This window comes from Myxocyprinus asiaticus, chromosome 17, assembly GCF_019703515.2.
Source record: "Myxocyprinus asiaticus isolate MX2 ecotype Aquarium Trade chromosome 17, UBuf_Myxa_2, whole genome shotgun sequence".
Lineage (NCBI taxonomy): Eukaryota > Metazoa > Chordata > Actinopteri > Cypriniformes > Catostomidae > Myxocyprinus > Myxocyprinus asiaticus.
The window spans coordinates 22,958,547-22,973,057 of NC_059360.1; the positions used below are offsets into that span (position 1 = coordinate 22,958,547).

Below are 14,511 nucleotides of genomic sequence, written 5' to 3' on the forward strand. Positions count from 1 at the left end.
TGTGAGGGGAGTCAGAGCGGGATGTCCTTAGAGGACAGCCAAACCTTCTGCCCGCACACGTAAGCTGGGGACTTAGCCCAGTGCTGGTCCGCCAACATCTTAACGTGAGCACCAGTCCATATGAGGGCTTCTCTGGCAGCTTTGGATAAAGGCGTGGGCGGATGGAACCTGTACGTCAGGTTCTTGTGTGGGGAACAGAGGGGGCTGATAACCAAGGCTGCACTGGAAAGGTGATAACTCTCCCTTGGATGAAACAATGAACCCCAGGAACGGAACCGACTGTGCATGAAAAGCACACTTCTCTGCCTTTACGAACAGCTGATTCTCTAGCAGTCATTGAAGCACCTGCCTGATGTGCTGCACATGGTCCTGGATATCCTGGGAGAAGATCAGAATATCATAAAGATAGACAAACACAAAACGATCAACCATGTCTCTAAGCACATAATTAACGAGCCCCTGGAAGACGGCGGGGGCGTTGACCAATCCGAAAGACATAACCAAGTATTCAAAGTGTCCCCTATGGGTGTTAAAAGCCATCTTCCATTCATCCCCCTTCCTAATACGGACAAGGTGATAAGCATAGCGCAAGTCCAGCTTCGTAAAGACGGACGCTCCCTGCAAGAGTTTGAAGGCTGAGGACATCAACGGCAAAGTTCTATGATTCAGCCCCCAATAATCTAGAAGAAGCCTTTATTTTTATTTTTGTTGTCACACATTATACATTTGCACATATACAATGAAATTCTTTATTTTGCATATCCCAGCTAAGCTTGGGTTAGAGCACAGGGTCAGCCATGTTATGGTGCTCCTGGAGCAGATAGGGTCAAGGGCCTTGCTCAAGGGCCCAACAGTGGCATCTTGGCAGTGCTGGGGCTTGAACCCCCAACATTATGGTCAGTAACCCAGAGCCTTAACCACTGAGCCAGCGCTGCCCAAATAAACATCTATACAGGGTCTAAGCAAGCCATCCTTCTCCATGAAGAAGAACCCCACCCCTGCCGCGGAAGAGGTAAGGGCGGATGAGACCGGCTGCCAGAGAATCATTGATATACCTGTTCATGGCCTCCCTCTCGGGAGCGAATACAGCCGTCCCCGATGTGGCGAAGTGCCCGGAAGCAGTTAATTTACACAGTCGTATGGGCAATGAGGAAGGGTTGCGGCGCGGGACCGACTGAACACCGCCCTCAAGTCATGGTATGTCAATGGTACTCCAGAAGAGTCCGCCGGTTCATCCTGCAACGAAACAAGTCTGGGCAGGGGAAACAGCAGAGTTAAGACAAACAATAAGGACTCCAAGCAAGTGTTGGTTGACCAATCTATGTGTGGGTTGTGCGTTACAAACCAAGGATGCTCCAACACTTCCAGTGCCGATGGAGATTGGATAAGGTAGAAAGACAACTGCTCCGTATGATTTCCAAAGACGAAGGTGACCGGCTTTGTGGATTGAGTGATGACGGACAGTGGCATGCCACTTAGGATGTGAGCGGTGATGGGTTTATCCAGCTGAACCATAGGAAGTCACCACTTAGAAGCCAATAAAATTCCCTTCAGCTCCGGAATCAACCGAGGCAGAAACTGTGTGACAGGCAGATCCATACTGCAGCCGGGCTGGGAGAAGTGTCCGAAGTCCAGGGGTTTTTTCCAAAGGTGTTGTGCTTGCCAGTAACCCCTTTCCTACTGACGAGCAATGTCTTTTAACGGTCCGGAAGCAGAGAGATGATCAGAACGAGCACAGTAAAAACACAGTCCATTCACGAGATGTCGCTGTTTCTCCCTGCGAGAGATTTGAGTTCTAGCGACTTGCATCGGCTCAGTGTCGGGCCGTGATACTGGTGAGTTGGCTGAAGAGGCAGAATGGGTAGGAGGATCAGCCGCCACGGTAGGTGGAAAGCGGCGTCAACGGTGGCAACGGCGTATGATCAGGCGTTGATCGACTCGGCTAGCCAAATCCAGCAAGTCACCAAAGCGTGGAGGCAAATCCAATGAGTAAATCTCGTCCAGAATGTCAGCGGAAAGACCATGCAGAAATCGATCCCACATAGTGTGATCATTCGACGCTATGTTTTGTGGTATAGGCATATTTTAATTTTTTTATTTTTGGCACTTAACAGACCAGACTCACTATTCACTTTCTTTTTAGGGTAAATAAACTCCGTGAAGACTTTTTACAATGTCTCCTTTTGTTGTCCACAGAAGATAGAAAGTCATATTTGTTTGAAGCAACATTAGGGTAAGTGATAGCTTTGTTTTTTCCCTGCTCTCCGTGACCGTAGAGCAGATGTGCAACCCACCAGTTAAGAACCACTGCTCTAAAGAACATATATTGGAACAGGACAGTCAAGTCAAAATATTTTTCTGTTTCTTTATTGTAAATGCACTGTGGGTAGAAACTGTATAAAATGTAATATTGCACAATATAAATCAATTGCACTTTATCAAGGTATAATGATGCATCGGTGTATGCTACAAGAATAAGATATTCAGGTAGTGTGATCAAATTAAACAAGATATTTGAATAAGAACCTGTGTAATGGAGATATTGTGAGGTGACCAGGTATTTTCTGGTTGAACATATTATTACTATTACTTTTAAATATATGTTTAGATATATTTAACCTATAGTTATCAAAATATCCTCCAGTTTGATGAAGGTTCTTGGACTACTAAATAAATACAGTGTTTGGCACTGTAGTAAAAGTGAGTCTCTTGAAGAAAGTTGACATTCCTGAATATCTAATACAAAGACTGTTTAAAGCTAAATAAATGCTAAGGATAATTTGTATATACTGTACGTACATAGCCCTCTATATTTTACCTGCATTATTATACTTCCCAACTTTTGTGTTGTGATTGTTTAATTACTTTGCTTAAAGTGGGAAACAAGCACAAGATTTCAGTGATTGACTGCCATCATTTTGAAAATTTAATTGAACAAATGACAAGTAAGCTTGAACAGAGAGGTGTGTGTTGTAGGATATAGCCTCTGGCTATAGTTCTGTGTTTCCACGTTGTGCACTTTCCACCACAGGACACTGAACACTGTTCTAGACAGAATCTAGACAGAGTTATGGTGTTCTCGTGCTTTTTCAGTCCGGAACATCTGCAGTTTAACCAGTCTTGACAAAATCTACAACCAATTCAGTCATATTCTCAATAAGTCCAAACAATAAACTTGTAAAATGTACCTAGAATTTAACTAGGTTTCACGCTTAGGTGTTAAATACAGCGTCATATTGACCAGCAAATAATTTCAGCCCTGAATCACTGCAGAGTTGATTTGCTCCACATTAACATTCTCATCATGTGCTGAATTTTACTGTGAATTTTACTGTGAATACTTCTGTCTCAGGAAATGAAATGCAAAAATGTTTTATGAGTATTATTTGATACATAAATCTATATAATTGAAAGACAATCACAGTTAATATCTTCATAAATATATAAATCTTTTAGCTTTTTTTTTTTTTCATTCCTTTTTTCAGAACACCAACCGGTTAAACCCATATTCATTCATACATTTATAGCCTAACCATTGCTAACATTCTAATTGTGCATCCTCAACATTTTCCAGGAAAAATATCCCTGCAAAATCATAGATTATAGTGCATGCAGTCAACAGATTCTGCATTTACTCATTAGGTATGATTTCATTTATTCTGCCATAGAATAATAATCAATTTTTATTTAAACCATCTCTATTTAAAATTTGAGAGAGAGAAATAAAGAAAGAAAGAAAGACAGAAACAAAGAGAGGAGACTGGGAGAGAAACAGAGGTATCTCAGGTATCAAATCTACTTAATAATTCTCAAAAGTTTGTGCTTTGCTGATTAGATGCCTTTGATGTACGACTCCAAATTAGTTTTGTGGCAAAACAAGCATTTCGCTTTGACGTTTCTTTTCAGCTCTTCTGGCCCCCTAAATTAAGAAGAGATAAATGAAGAGAGAGGAGAAAGAAATCTCTGAGTTAAACAAATATAATTATTAAAAACATACACACTGCATCTAAGAACAGCCCTGCTCTCTTACCTTGCAAACTTGTCTAAAACTAAGGAGCACTGTGTAATCCTTTTGGAAAATGTGAGTGCAGGTGAATTCAATAGTTCCCAAACTCAGAAGGTTTATTAGAGGGTCATTATAAGAAAACAGTTGTTATTCCTTATTAAAATCCAAACAGTGGATAGCAGTGAGCCACCAAGTCACCATGTTTATCCAATAAGAAAAGCAGAATTCCACAAGAATTTGCTTGTTGTGGTGGTCTGATTGGTGCAGAGATCCCAAATCCAAACAAATTCCTAGGTGTATGTTAAAGGAACCAGAGTTTCCAGCGAGCGTGCTTCTTGGACTCAGTCTTGGACTTGCGTTTGGGAGTGGAGGTGAACACCTCATGTGTGTAAGGCAGAGAGGGGTAGGTCAGCTCCTCTAATGGACACAGTCTCTTCATTAAGGGCTGCAGTTTGTCCTCCTGAAGTTTAAAATCTAGTTCCACACTAAAAGAGGAAAAACAGCAGTATTTTAGGCACACTGTAAACCCTAATAAATTAGCAGAACTCAAAATATTGAGGCAATTAGTTACATCCATTTAATAAACTCCCAAAAACTTTCAGATTTTGTACTACACATGCATGTTAATTGCTCTTGACTTGAAATACTGAATAAGCTAACTCATACATTTCACTGGCACTAAAATTTTAATGTAACTCTTTGGCTGAACTTTAAATTACCATGTAAGATCAACTTAAATAAGTAGAGGAAACCTAACTAGCTAGTACAATTGAAAACTAGCTAGTACAGTGAATGCTAGCATGCCAAATGCACGCTAATTGGAACACAGTGCTTTAATTAGCATAGCAATTGCTCAGCAAGTAAAGCTAAATACTGTAGGACAGACATGTGCAACTCTGAAATGAGTTTCCTTTTCTGCCGATGTAACCTAGGCTGTGTGGTGGCTATTGGATAATGAGTGTGTTTACATGCACAGCAATATACTGATAACTATCAAAAACGAGCTTATTTCAGAAATAAAGAAAAAAGCAATACTATAAAATTTAAATTTGTTTATTTGCTGAAAGTTCATTTTGTCAATGTTTAGGAGTAGAATAGCATATACTGTCGATGACCTCAAAGCAATAAAAAATAAATGGACTAAAATTCAAATTTTGGTCTCATGGGGTCTTCAAAAGTTATTTCTGCCTTAGCAGAATATATACAACCTAAATTTTTCTCCTTTGAACATCATGACTAAGCTGTTTAGCACAGTCTCAGTTTATGTGTGTGTGTGTGTGTGTGTGTGTGTGTGTGTGTGTGTGTGTGTGTGTGTGTGTGTGTGTGTGTGTGTGTGTGTGTGTGTGAATTTGGCTGTCCTCCCATAGCCGTCTGACCTAGTCTTCCCTCTGAAGTCATCAGATTTCTGATGATTGCAGTGGATAAACTCCCAGATTAACAGTCAGAGATAGCTTTAATCTGATGTAAATGAAATAATTCACAAAGCAGCAGGGCCCTCATACTGACTCATCAGTATAAAGAACAGAGACAGACAAACCAATAAAAGCAGAGGCCATTAGTACTACTCATTTTATACAGCCTCATTATTTACTTGCCCCTCTTTTCTCTCTCCTGCTCTACAAATGAGCATATTGGAAATCAATGCAGTTTGGTTTATCAATTATATCCATTTATAAAAGATTTGTGCAAAAAAAAAAAAAAAAAAAAAAAAGAAAGAAAGAAAAAGAAAGAAAGAAAATAAATAAAGAAAGAAAGAAAGAAAGAAAAAGAGCTCACTATCCAAATTGCTGCTAGGGTGTCGATTATGTTTATCTACAGTATGTCCTTACACTAGGGTTTAGTTTGTCGGAGGAAAGGGGCTTTATGGACAAACTGTCTCTTTGTCAGTCATTTAAAGTTTTAGACCGGATTACGCTACCATTTTGTCTAATTAAAAGCTGGTATGCTGAAACACTGAAATTATGAAGATTTGCATTGAATTTCAAAGCCTTTGAATATATGATAGTGTTTATCACTAATCCAGAAGAACAAAACCCAGACCAATGACTTCTGAGTTTGTGTCCTCATTCACAGCAGATTCTCTGTTTGTTTTTCTGACTGCGCATTTACAGTATTGCGAAAACAGAGCACCGAAAACAGACTACAGATACAAAGAGATTTGCAGCTCATTTTCAAGTCTGTCCTGGATTTTCACAAATTATTGGAAAAACGTATCTCTGCATCTGCACGGTATATTTAGAAGATGCAGTGTTTGGTTTGTCTATTTACAGAACTTGTGAAAGCTCAGCGATTCTCGGCAAACTCTCAGAGGTGATTCTCGTCGTGTACTTGCAATAGGTTGTGCTAGAGTACACACTGTAATTCTTTACAGGAAAAACCTGAGCAGTTACCTTGTGTACACTACTAACAGGCAGTAGGGAACATATGTGTGGCTGGTGAACATTACTCACATTAAACTGGAGCTGGCAAGTTAGAATCTGCAAACCTGGCTCTGAAATGTGGACATATGCTGAGGTTATCAACTATTCTAAGAACTGCTCTGTATATTCTGTTGTCCCATTTGGGCTTTTGCAACAATAAATGCTGTTTTTCTGTTACAGCAGCATTCGATTCATACTTCACAAGGGATGAACCGATATGGCATTTCTGGGCTGATATGATAACCGATAATTCTCGGCTAATTGTGGCTGATACCAATACATACAGATAACCGATAAAAATAAAAATTAAAAGCCTTTAACCTGGAACTGCTAGCTAATTTATTAAAAACATCTCATGTAAAAAAATAGGTTTCATTTGGAATTTGGACTTGCTGCTATTTAAGATTTGGCGGATGTAACGTGAACCAGAAATGTGCCTATATTACAGATTTACGCTGATTTGAATGACAAATAGGGGTTCGCGTGATATGAGCGTAAAGCGATCGTCTGTGTTCCGCAACTGCTTTCGGGTCCTTGAATAACACATAACGTACGAGTAAGGGCAGCCGGTGGACTTTCTGGTGCCCTCCTAGGGTAAGATGGTGCCCCTCTAAGGAGTTGGTGCCCTACGCAGACTGCGTAGTATGCGTGTAGGAAGCGGCGGTACTGATCAGCAGTTTTCAGTTTCAGATTTCATTGTAGAAATTTAGTATTCACAGTCAGCCATGATTACTTTAATCAATGACTGAAAGTGTCAAATAACAGAAAGGTTACTGAGATTAAGCAAGTAGTATTCGGCTGGTCATGTGGTTCTATCATGGCAGCCCCCATGTGCGGACCCTCTCCATGTAGAAAAAAATATATATTTCATAAGGTTATTGATATGACTGGAGTGTTCATTTTAATGTGAGTGGTTCATGATTTCCTACATATGTTGCAAAATTACAAATCATGTCTTTAGGAGTTAAACTTTTTTAATGAGTGCATCTTTAATCAACTTCATTCAGATGCTGACAAATCATGTGGAGAATTTGAGATCTATTAAAGAAATAGTTCTGTCATAATTTACTCACTCTTATGTCATTCTAAGGTGCCAAGTTTTGAGAAGAGGCAAAAACATTTCCTTTTGTGTTCCACGGAAAGAAAGTTATATGGGTTTCGAACAACATAAGGGTGAGTAAATATTGAAAAAAATGTAATGTTTGGGAGAAATATTCCCATAACTTCCAGTAAATTTACAGAAATTTATTTTAATTTAACATTGTGGGTATGAACAGGTGAATGTTAAAATAACTCCTTCTTGTTAACAATAAATGTACAGTAAGTGACCCAGGTTCTTGCTCAATTATTTGCTTCGCTGCCTTAATGCAGAAACATGCACACACATACATACACTCAAGCTCAGTTAGGGTGCTCTATGCAGCTAAATATTCAATCACAGTAACACTGAACGTTATCCTTTATACAGACAAGCATTCAGAAATGAGCTTCAGTCAATGACACGGTACAAGCCAGACATGTCAACGTGCCACAAAGACGGATATTATGTTGTAGCACTTCACCACAGGGACAAACTGCAATAGGTTCAGCCAATGAGAGCATAATGAAAGGAAAGGTTTAATTGTTGGACACAACAATGTCAAATATTATGTTCCGGTATGAGTCAAAATCGCAACTGGTTTCCGCAGAAGGTGTAAAGAAGGTCTTTAACTGAGTGAGTGAATGGAAGCTGGTGCGAGAGTTCAGCCAGATCATTTTCAAGGGTTTTACAGAAGTGAGCGGATTATCAAGATCTGTCTGTAATTTTTGTTTGAGCAGCACTGCTGCCCATCTCCGCTGCACACACTGCTGGCTATCTTTGCCATCTCTCATTCAAACTAGCCTCCCCTGTCCTCCCCTAGCCTGATGTGTGACACATTTGTGTCCATTTGCCTAGATTCATGCAGTGCTGCGTGGACAGGTTACTTGGAGGCGGTGCTGAAGGATGGGGCTGCAGAGAGGGCTTATGAGATGACTGACGGCCATGTTGTACATTCTGCTTTGACAAGGCTTTGGGAGAGTAGCCGCAGAGTGAATTTATCAGGTCTGCTATGCTAATTGCAATTCCCCTGCTGGTAGATACTGTAACTACAACATTTAAGGGGCAAAAAAAGCATCCGTTTACAGTACAGTTTTTTTTACAATCCCTAACGAGCGTTTACCTATACTTATGATTCTTTTTCTAAACTCTTAACACAGCAGCACACCAACATCACACAATTAGCCAAATAGTTAATTTTCTACTCAAAACCACATTTTGTTCATTAAATACCAAATTTACATTTCACAATGCAAAAAACCTTTCTCTGCATACACTAACTCTATCAATACACAGCAAACCCAACTCAATATCTAATCATTCTGTCAAAACACTAGCATGTTTTCTGTCCAACAGGAACATATAACAGTTGATGGCATTACAAAAACGGCATTACTTGTCATGTTTCAGTTCTGCCTGCATACAATAGACAATATGAAATCCATTGTTTTGTATAATTCAGTTTCCTTTTACTATACTCTACATTTTTGGTTGAGTGTCGAATGTGTGCATTCTTGGCAACATACTATCTAAATGTGAATGAGTCATCATTACTTTATAGAATGTACAGTAGCAAAACTAGTAAGTGACAGAACTGCTGCAGTAAGAGTAAATTGCTGCCAGTGATCAACAACAAATCCAACATACATGGCCTTTGGTTCCAAATGTGTAAAAATAAAACACAATTACAGTAAATCAGCTATTCCTTAATGTTTTAATGATCTGTTAATTCAAAAATGCTTATCAGCTGTTTCAATATAGCTTATGAGCTGCTGTTGTTGCACAATCCATCCCTGAATTGGCTACATCATCCTACTCTCTTCTCCACCAACAGCTGGTGTGTGGTGAGCGTACTGGCGCACTATGGCTGACATCGCATCATCCAGGTGGATGTTGGTCACTAGTGGTGGTTGAGGAGATTCCCTCTATACTATGTAAAGCACTTTGAGTGCTGGAAAAGCGCTATATAAATGTAAGGAATTATTTGTACTATATTTTAGGTTTGGAAAATTAGGTCTTCATTTCTGGCATGCTGTGTGCAAGCATTTGTAAATAAGACAAGAAAGATCCATGATTTTGGTATTGGATAAGCTTGAATGTAAAGAAAATTAAGCATTTTAGAAACGTGGTAATTGACTGCATATTCTGTGAAAACAACCTGAATTGTGTTAATGGTATGGTCCACAACAGACGGATGTTGAGCTAAATGTGTTTAAGTTTTAAAAATGTGACTACGGATTGGACAAAAGGATGTTAGCGATTGTAAAAAAAACTGTAACATCCATTCAAAAGTAGCAATGTTCTCTGATGAAGTCAAAATTGAAATCACAATTGTAAAAGTCAAAAATATATTACTTTATTTAGGGATGGGAATCATAAGAAATGTAACCATTGTGATTCCTCTTAAACCTTCTTTTAGTACTTTTATAGTTCTTCTGAGGAAGAAATACAGTTGAAGTCAGAAGTTTACATACACCTTAGCCAAATATATTTAAACTCAGTTTTTCACAATTCCTGACATTTAATCTTAGAAAACATTCCCTGTCTTAGGTCAGTTAGGATCACTACTTTATTTTAAGAATGTGAAATGTCAGAACAAGAGTAAAGCGAATCATTTATTTCAGCTTTTACTGTATTTCTTTCATCATATTCCCAGTGGGTCAGAAGTTTACATACACTTTGGTAGTATTTGGTAGTATTGCCTTTAAATTGTTTAACTTGGGTCAAACATTTTGGGTAGCCTTCCACAAGCTTCTCACAATAAGTTGCTTGAATTTTGGCCAATTCCTCCAGACAGAACTGGTGTAACGGAGTCAGGTTTGTAGGCCTCTTTGCTCACACATGCTTTTTCAGTTCTACCCACATATTTTCTATCGGATTGAGGTCAGGGCTTTGTGATGGCCACTCCAATACCTTGACTTTGTTGTCCTTAAGCCATTTTGCCACAACTTTGGAGGTATGCTTGGGGTCATTGTCCATTTGGAAGACCCATTTGAGACCGAGCTTTAACTCCCTGGCTAATGTCTTGAGATTTTGCTTCAATATATCCAAATTATTTTCCTTACTCGTGATGCTATCTGTAATGTTATATTGTTCTGGGATTGATTTGCACTTTTCACACCAAACTACGTTCATCTCTAGGAGACAGAATGCGTCTCCTTCCTGAGCATTATGATGGCTGCGTGGTCCCATGGTGTTTATACTTGCATACTATTGTTTGTACAGATGAACGTAGAACCTTCAGGCATTTGGAAATTGCTCCCAAGGATGAAACAGACTTGTGGAGTTCCACAGTTTTTTTTTTTTTTTTTTTTTTTCTGAGGTCTTGGCTGATTTCTTTTGATTTTCCCATGATGTCAAGAGAGTGCAAAGAGGCACTGAGTTTGAAGGTAGGCCTTAAAATACATCCACAGGTACACCTCCATTTCAGTACACCTCCTATCAGAAGCTAATTTGCTAATTGCCTAAAGGCTTGATCTGGAAATTTCCAAGCTGCTTAAAGGCACAGTTAACTTAGTGTATGTAAACTTCTGAGCCACTGGAATTGTAATATAGTCCATTAAAAGTGAAACAATCTGTCTGTAAACAATTGTTGGAAAAGTTACTCATGTCATGCACAAAGCAGTTTGCTAATATGAAATCTGTGGAGTGGTTAAAAAAATGAGTTTTAATGACTTCAACCTAAGTGTATGTAAACTTCTGACTTAAACTGTATAAAACACGCTTCAGAGGAGGATCTATGAGCACTCCACAGGAATACGCACTTCATAGGATGACATCGTTGGATTTGCTCAGGTTTTGTGAGGTTTGTGAATTAAATAATTGGAAGGTTTAAAATTATTAAGTTTTAAGGTGTCATGCCATGCCTTTTTTTTATTATTATTTTAATATTTTCCTTGTGGTTCACTTATAATATTAGTAAAGGTTTTTTTTATTTTTTTTTTTAACAAAAACAGTAATTTATTTGTAAATCATGATCATTTTCTTATCTCATTCTGACCCTCTGTCAGAAACGTTGGGTTTTGTTGCTGCCTCTCCTTTAAGACTTGTCAGTAAATGGCCACTGTTTTGATTGGCTCTGCAAATGGGCAGGCTACAGAAGTTATTAGATAAAGTAGGCGTTGATGTGTTGTTGTAGAGGAAGTAGATGCAAATGTCTACCACTGTGCGACATCACAATAGTAGAGAACGAGTCCTTTTGGCAGCTTGGTTTCAACAAAGTTCTAAAACCTACAGTGTATTTTATTTGTACAATGACCTCTTTTATGTCACAAGATCAAGTAAAAAGGTATACTTCATGCCATGAGCCCTTTTAATGAGGTATCCTCATATTTGCACACGGTATATAAGTTCTATTGCTATTTCCTTTTTTATCATTAGAAAAAAACAGTTAAAAGTTTCAGGGAATTGCTGAGGAGAGACAGGGGGAGTGTAACACAGGAGCACTTTAAACATCACAAGCTTTTGTGCGTCTCCTGAGCCTGCATGCCGTTCTGTTTTTGTGGTTGCACGATTTCACATAACAACAATACAAACTGTGAATGGTTCTTTGAATGTCTCAGACGACTACTACACATCCAAACAGACGATTATCTGCACCGTCACGGCTTGCAAAACTAATGGCCCAACAAAACAATTTATTGGCCAATGACACGCATTTAAAAATACCAAATATCATATGATTTATTGGCCTAGATGACATATAGCCGACCACTGTTTAAGAGTACATTAGCATGTAGACGACCTCAAATTTAACACATTTTTTAACTAAAAGCCACAAAACTCTAACTTTACATTTCATGGGGTCTTTAAAAGTGCTATATATTTTTCCCTGTCTACTGCCTTTGATGTCCCAGCTCAGAATAGTAGCTAGTGAAGGGCTTGCAAGGTCTTGGGACTGTGCATATTCTTGTGGTGTCATCAGCCATTCAGCTTTGTCGGAATGTCATGGCCGTCATTTTCCTGCAGCTCCAGTGTAATTAGTCAAATGGCATTTACAGCTCTAGTGATTGGCTCAAAAAGTTCTGTGCCCAAAACAGAGTGCCCACGAGCAGAGATGACAGCAAGCAGGTCACACACTTGGCTTTCTCCAGGTATCACAAACCTCCTTGATGCCAACAAGATCACAATCAGCACATCCTCACTGCCCACTCTGCCAAAAATCTAATTTCCTGCCCAGCGCTGGCAATCAGACAATCAGATTCCTTTTGTCTTCTGTTTCCTCTACTCATTTAGGTTGTGAAGAACTGGCCTGCTCATTAGTGCTAAGTGAAGCACAACGTGTTCAGCAAGGTGAGCACTGGCATCCAAAACGCATGAATGTTCTCACAATTTCTCACAGTTTAGGAAAGTTTCATCCAACTCTCTCTCTCTCTCTCTCTCTCTCTCTCTCTCTCTCTCTCTCTCTCTCTGTGATTAGCTGCATTTCTGAGCTGCGAGGGTGTTAGTCTGAGTAACTGAGAGTGAAAGAATGAGAAAACCAGGGCACTTTCCTATACCATGCTCAATATTCTGGAGCCTGCACAAAGCACAAGATTCACCCAGTTTATTCATGGTTCATAAATACTTAATAGAAACTGACTCGCTGCTTATAATGAGAAATATTGCAGCCTTTGAAAGTGAGAGGAGGGTATCTGCATCACGCTATAACATATAGTTTTTCTGAATTGCTAAAACACATTTCTTGAAATCTTCACCCATTTTCTTACAACTTTAAACACAAAACCAAATCTCCAAACTACATTCACAAAACCCCTGACTCTTCTGGCAAAATCAAACAATTGCCTCAACACCATTTAATCTGTGCTCAAAATCAAACAATGCTTTCAGATCATACACACAGCAAGTCAATATATAAACCCTACAGAGCATTCATTAGACTTTACATCAGAAAATGGAGAGCACAGTGTCCAGGGCATGTAGTTACAGAAAATTTATAATATTGTAAGCACATTTTGCAAAAAAAAAAAAAAAAAAAAGGATAGTAATCACAATTTACAGTAGTACAGTGAATATATTGTATACTGTAAGTACTACAGTAATACAGTATTGAATGTCTGTATATTTAGCACTTGCATACTGTAAAAATAGAGTAGTCCAACTGCAAAACCCCAAAGAACATAGAACATTCTAAATGAAAAACATATTACAGGTAACTTTAAAAATGTTGTGCAACTGCAAAATCAGAGTCAAATGAGAGATTCATTCTGCCTCAGCATCACTTTTTTACATCATTAGAAACACGTGTGAACAAATCTGAGTCGTTGTGTGTAAACGATGACAACTGTGTTGTAGTTGTGTTTAACTTTTGCTACCAGTTTTTACCGTTTTGCAACACAAGTGATTAATTCGACAAATGAATCAGAAAATGGGGTTTATTGTTTTAGCAATTCAGGAAAACTATAATAATTAATGCACACAGGACACCTACAGTAATCCACTTGGAAACAAACAAAGAAATGTAAAATACCATGAACACATCCAAATGGAACAATAAAGCACAACTGCTTTTGGCACAATTAATGGGACTTTTTTATAACCTCCTAACATGAATGATATTGCCAAAAGTCTGTGGGTACCCGCTGGACTGTCAAGAGATAAATAAATTAAATTGGAAGCAAAAAGGTGCTAAATGCGAACTGTAGAAGTACCACAGGGAGTTATCTTGGCCACTGTGCTTGAAAAACGGATGGTTGCTACTATTTCAAAACTCTTAATGGCTATTTTTTCCTATTTCTGATGAATGAGTCATGGCTGTCTCCTGTCAGCGCACCCTGAGGACAGAGGCTATGTCAGGACGGCAATGGGTCATGCTGCTCGATCTGCCACTATCTGTTTCCCAGTATGTGTCCAACTACAGGAGAAGAGCAGCAAAATCACATCATGCTGTTTCACTACTCTGACATATGAGAATGTAAAAATATATAAACGCTCATGTATGCTGCTATATACACAGTTGCTGCTTTTGAGGCATATGGGCATGCTGTTACTATGTAGTGTTTACATAC

General features: G+C 38.8%; 1 protein-coding gene across 2 annotated transcripts in view; it reads right to left on the minus strand.

Moving 5' to 3' along the window:
• Nucleotides 1-2,918: 2,918 nt before the first annotated feature.
• Nucleotides 2,919-14,511, minus strand: part of LOC127455607 (inhibitory synaptic factor 2A-like) — a 71,027-nt gene continuing 59,434 nt past the window's right edge. Inside the window, exons 4-5 of one of the 2 annotated variants that reach the window (XR_007899696.1) lie at nt 4,031-4,491; nt 2,919-3,919 (exon numbers count right to left, since the gene is read on the minus strand). Coding sequence is in view for 1 of the 2 variants with exons in the window: in XM_051723650.1 (XP_051579610.1) it covers nt 4,308-4,491 (184 nt within the window). In the remaining variant the exon portion in view is untranslated. Of the gene's footprint in view, nt 4,492-14,511 lie in introns of both variants that reach the window. The other variant, XM_051723650.1, reaches the window with a different exon arrangement.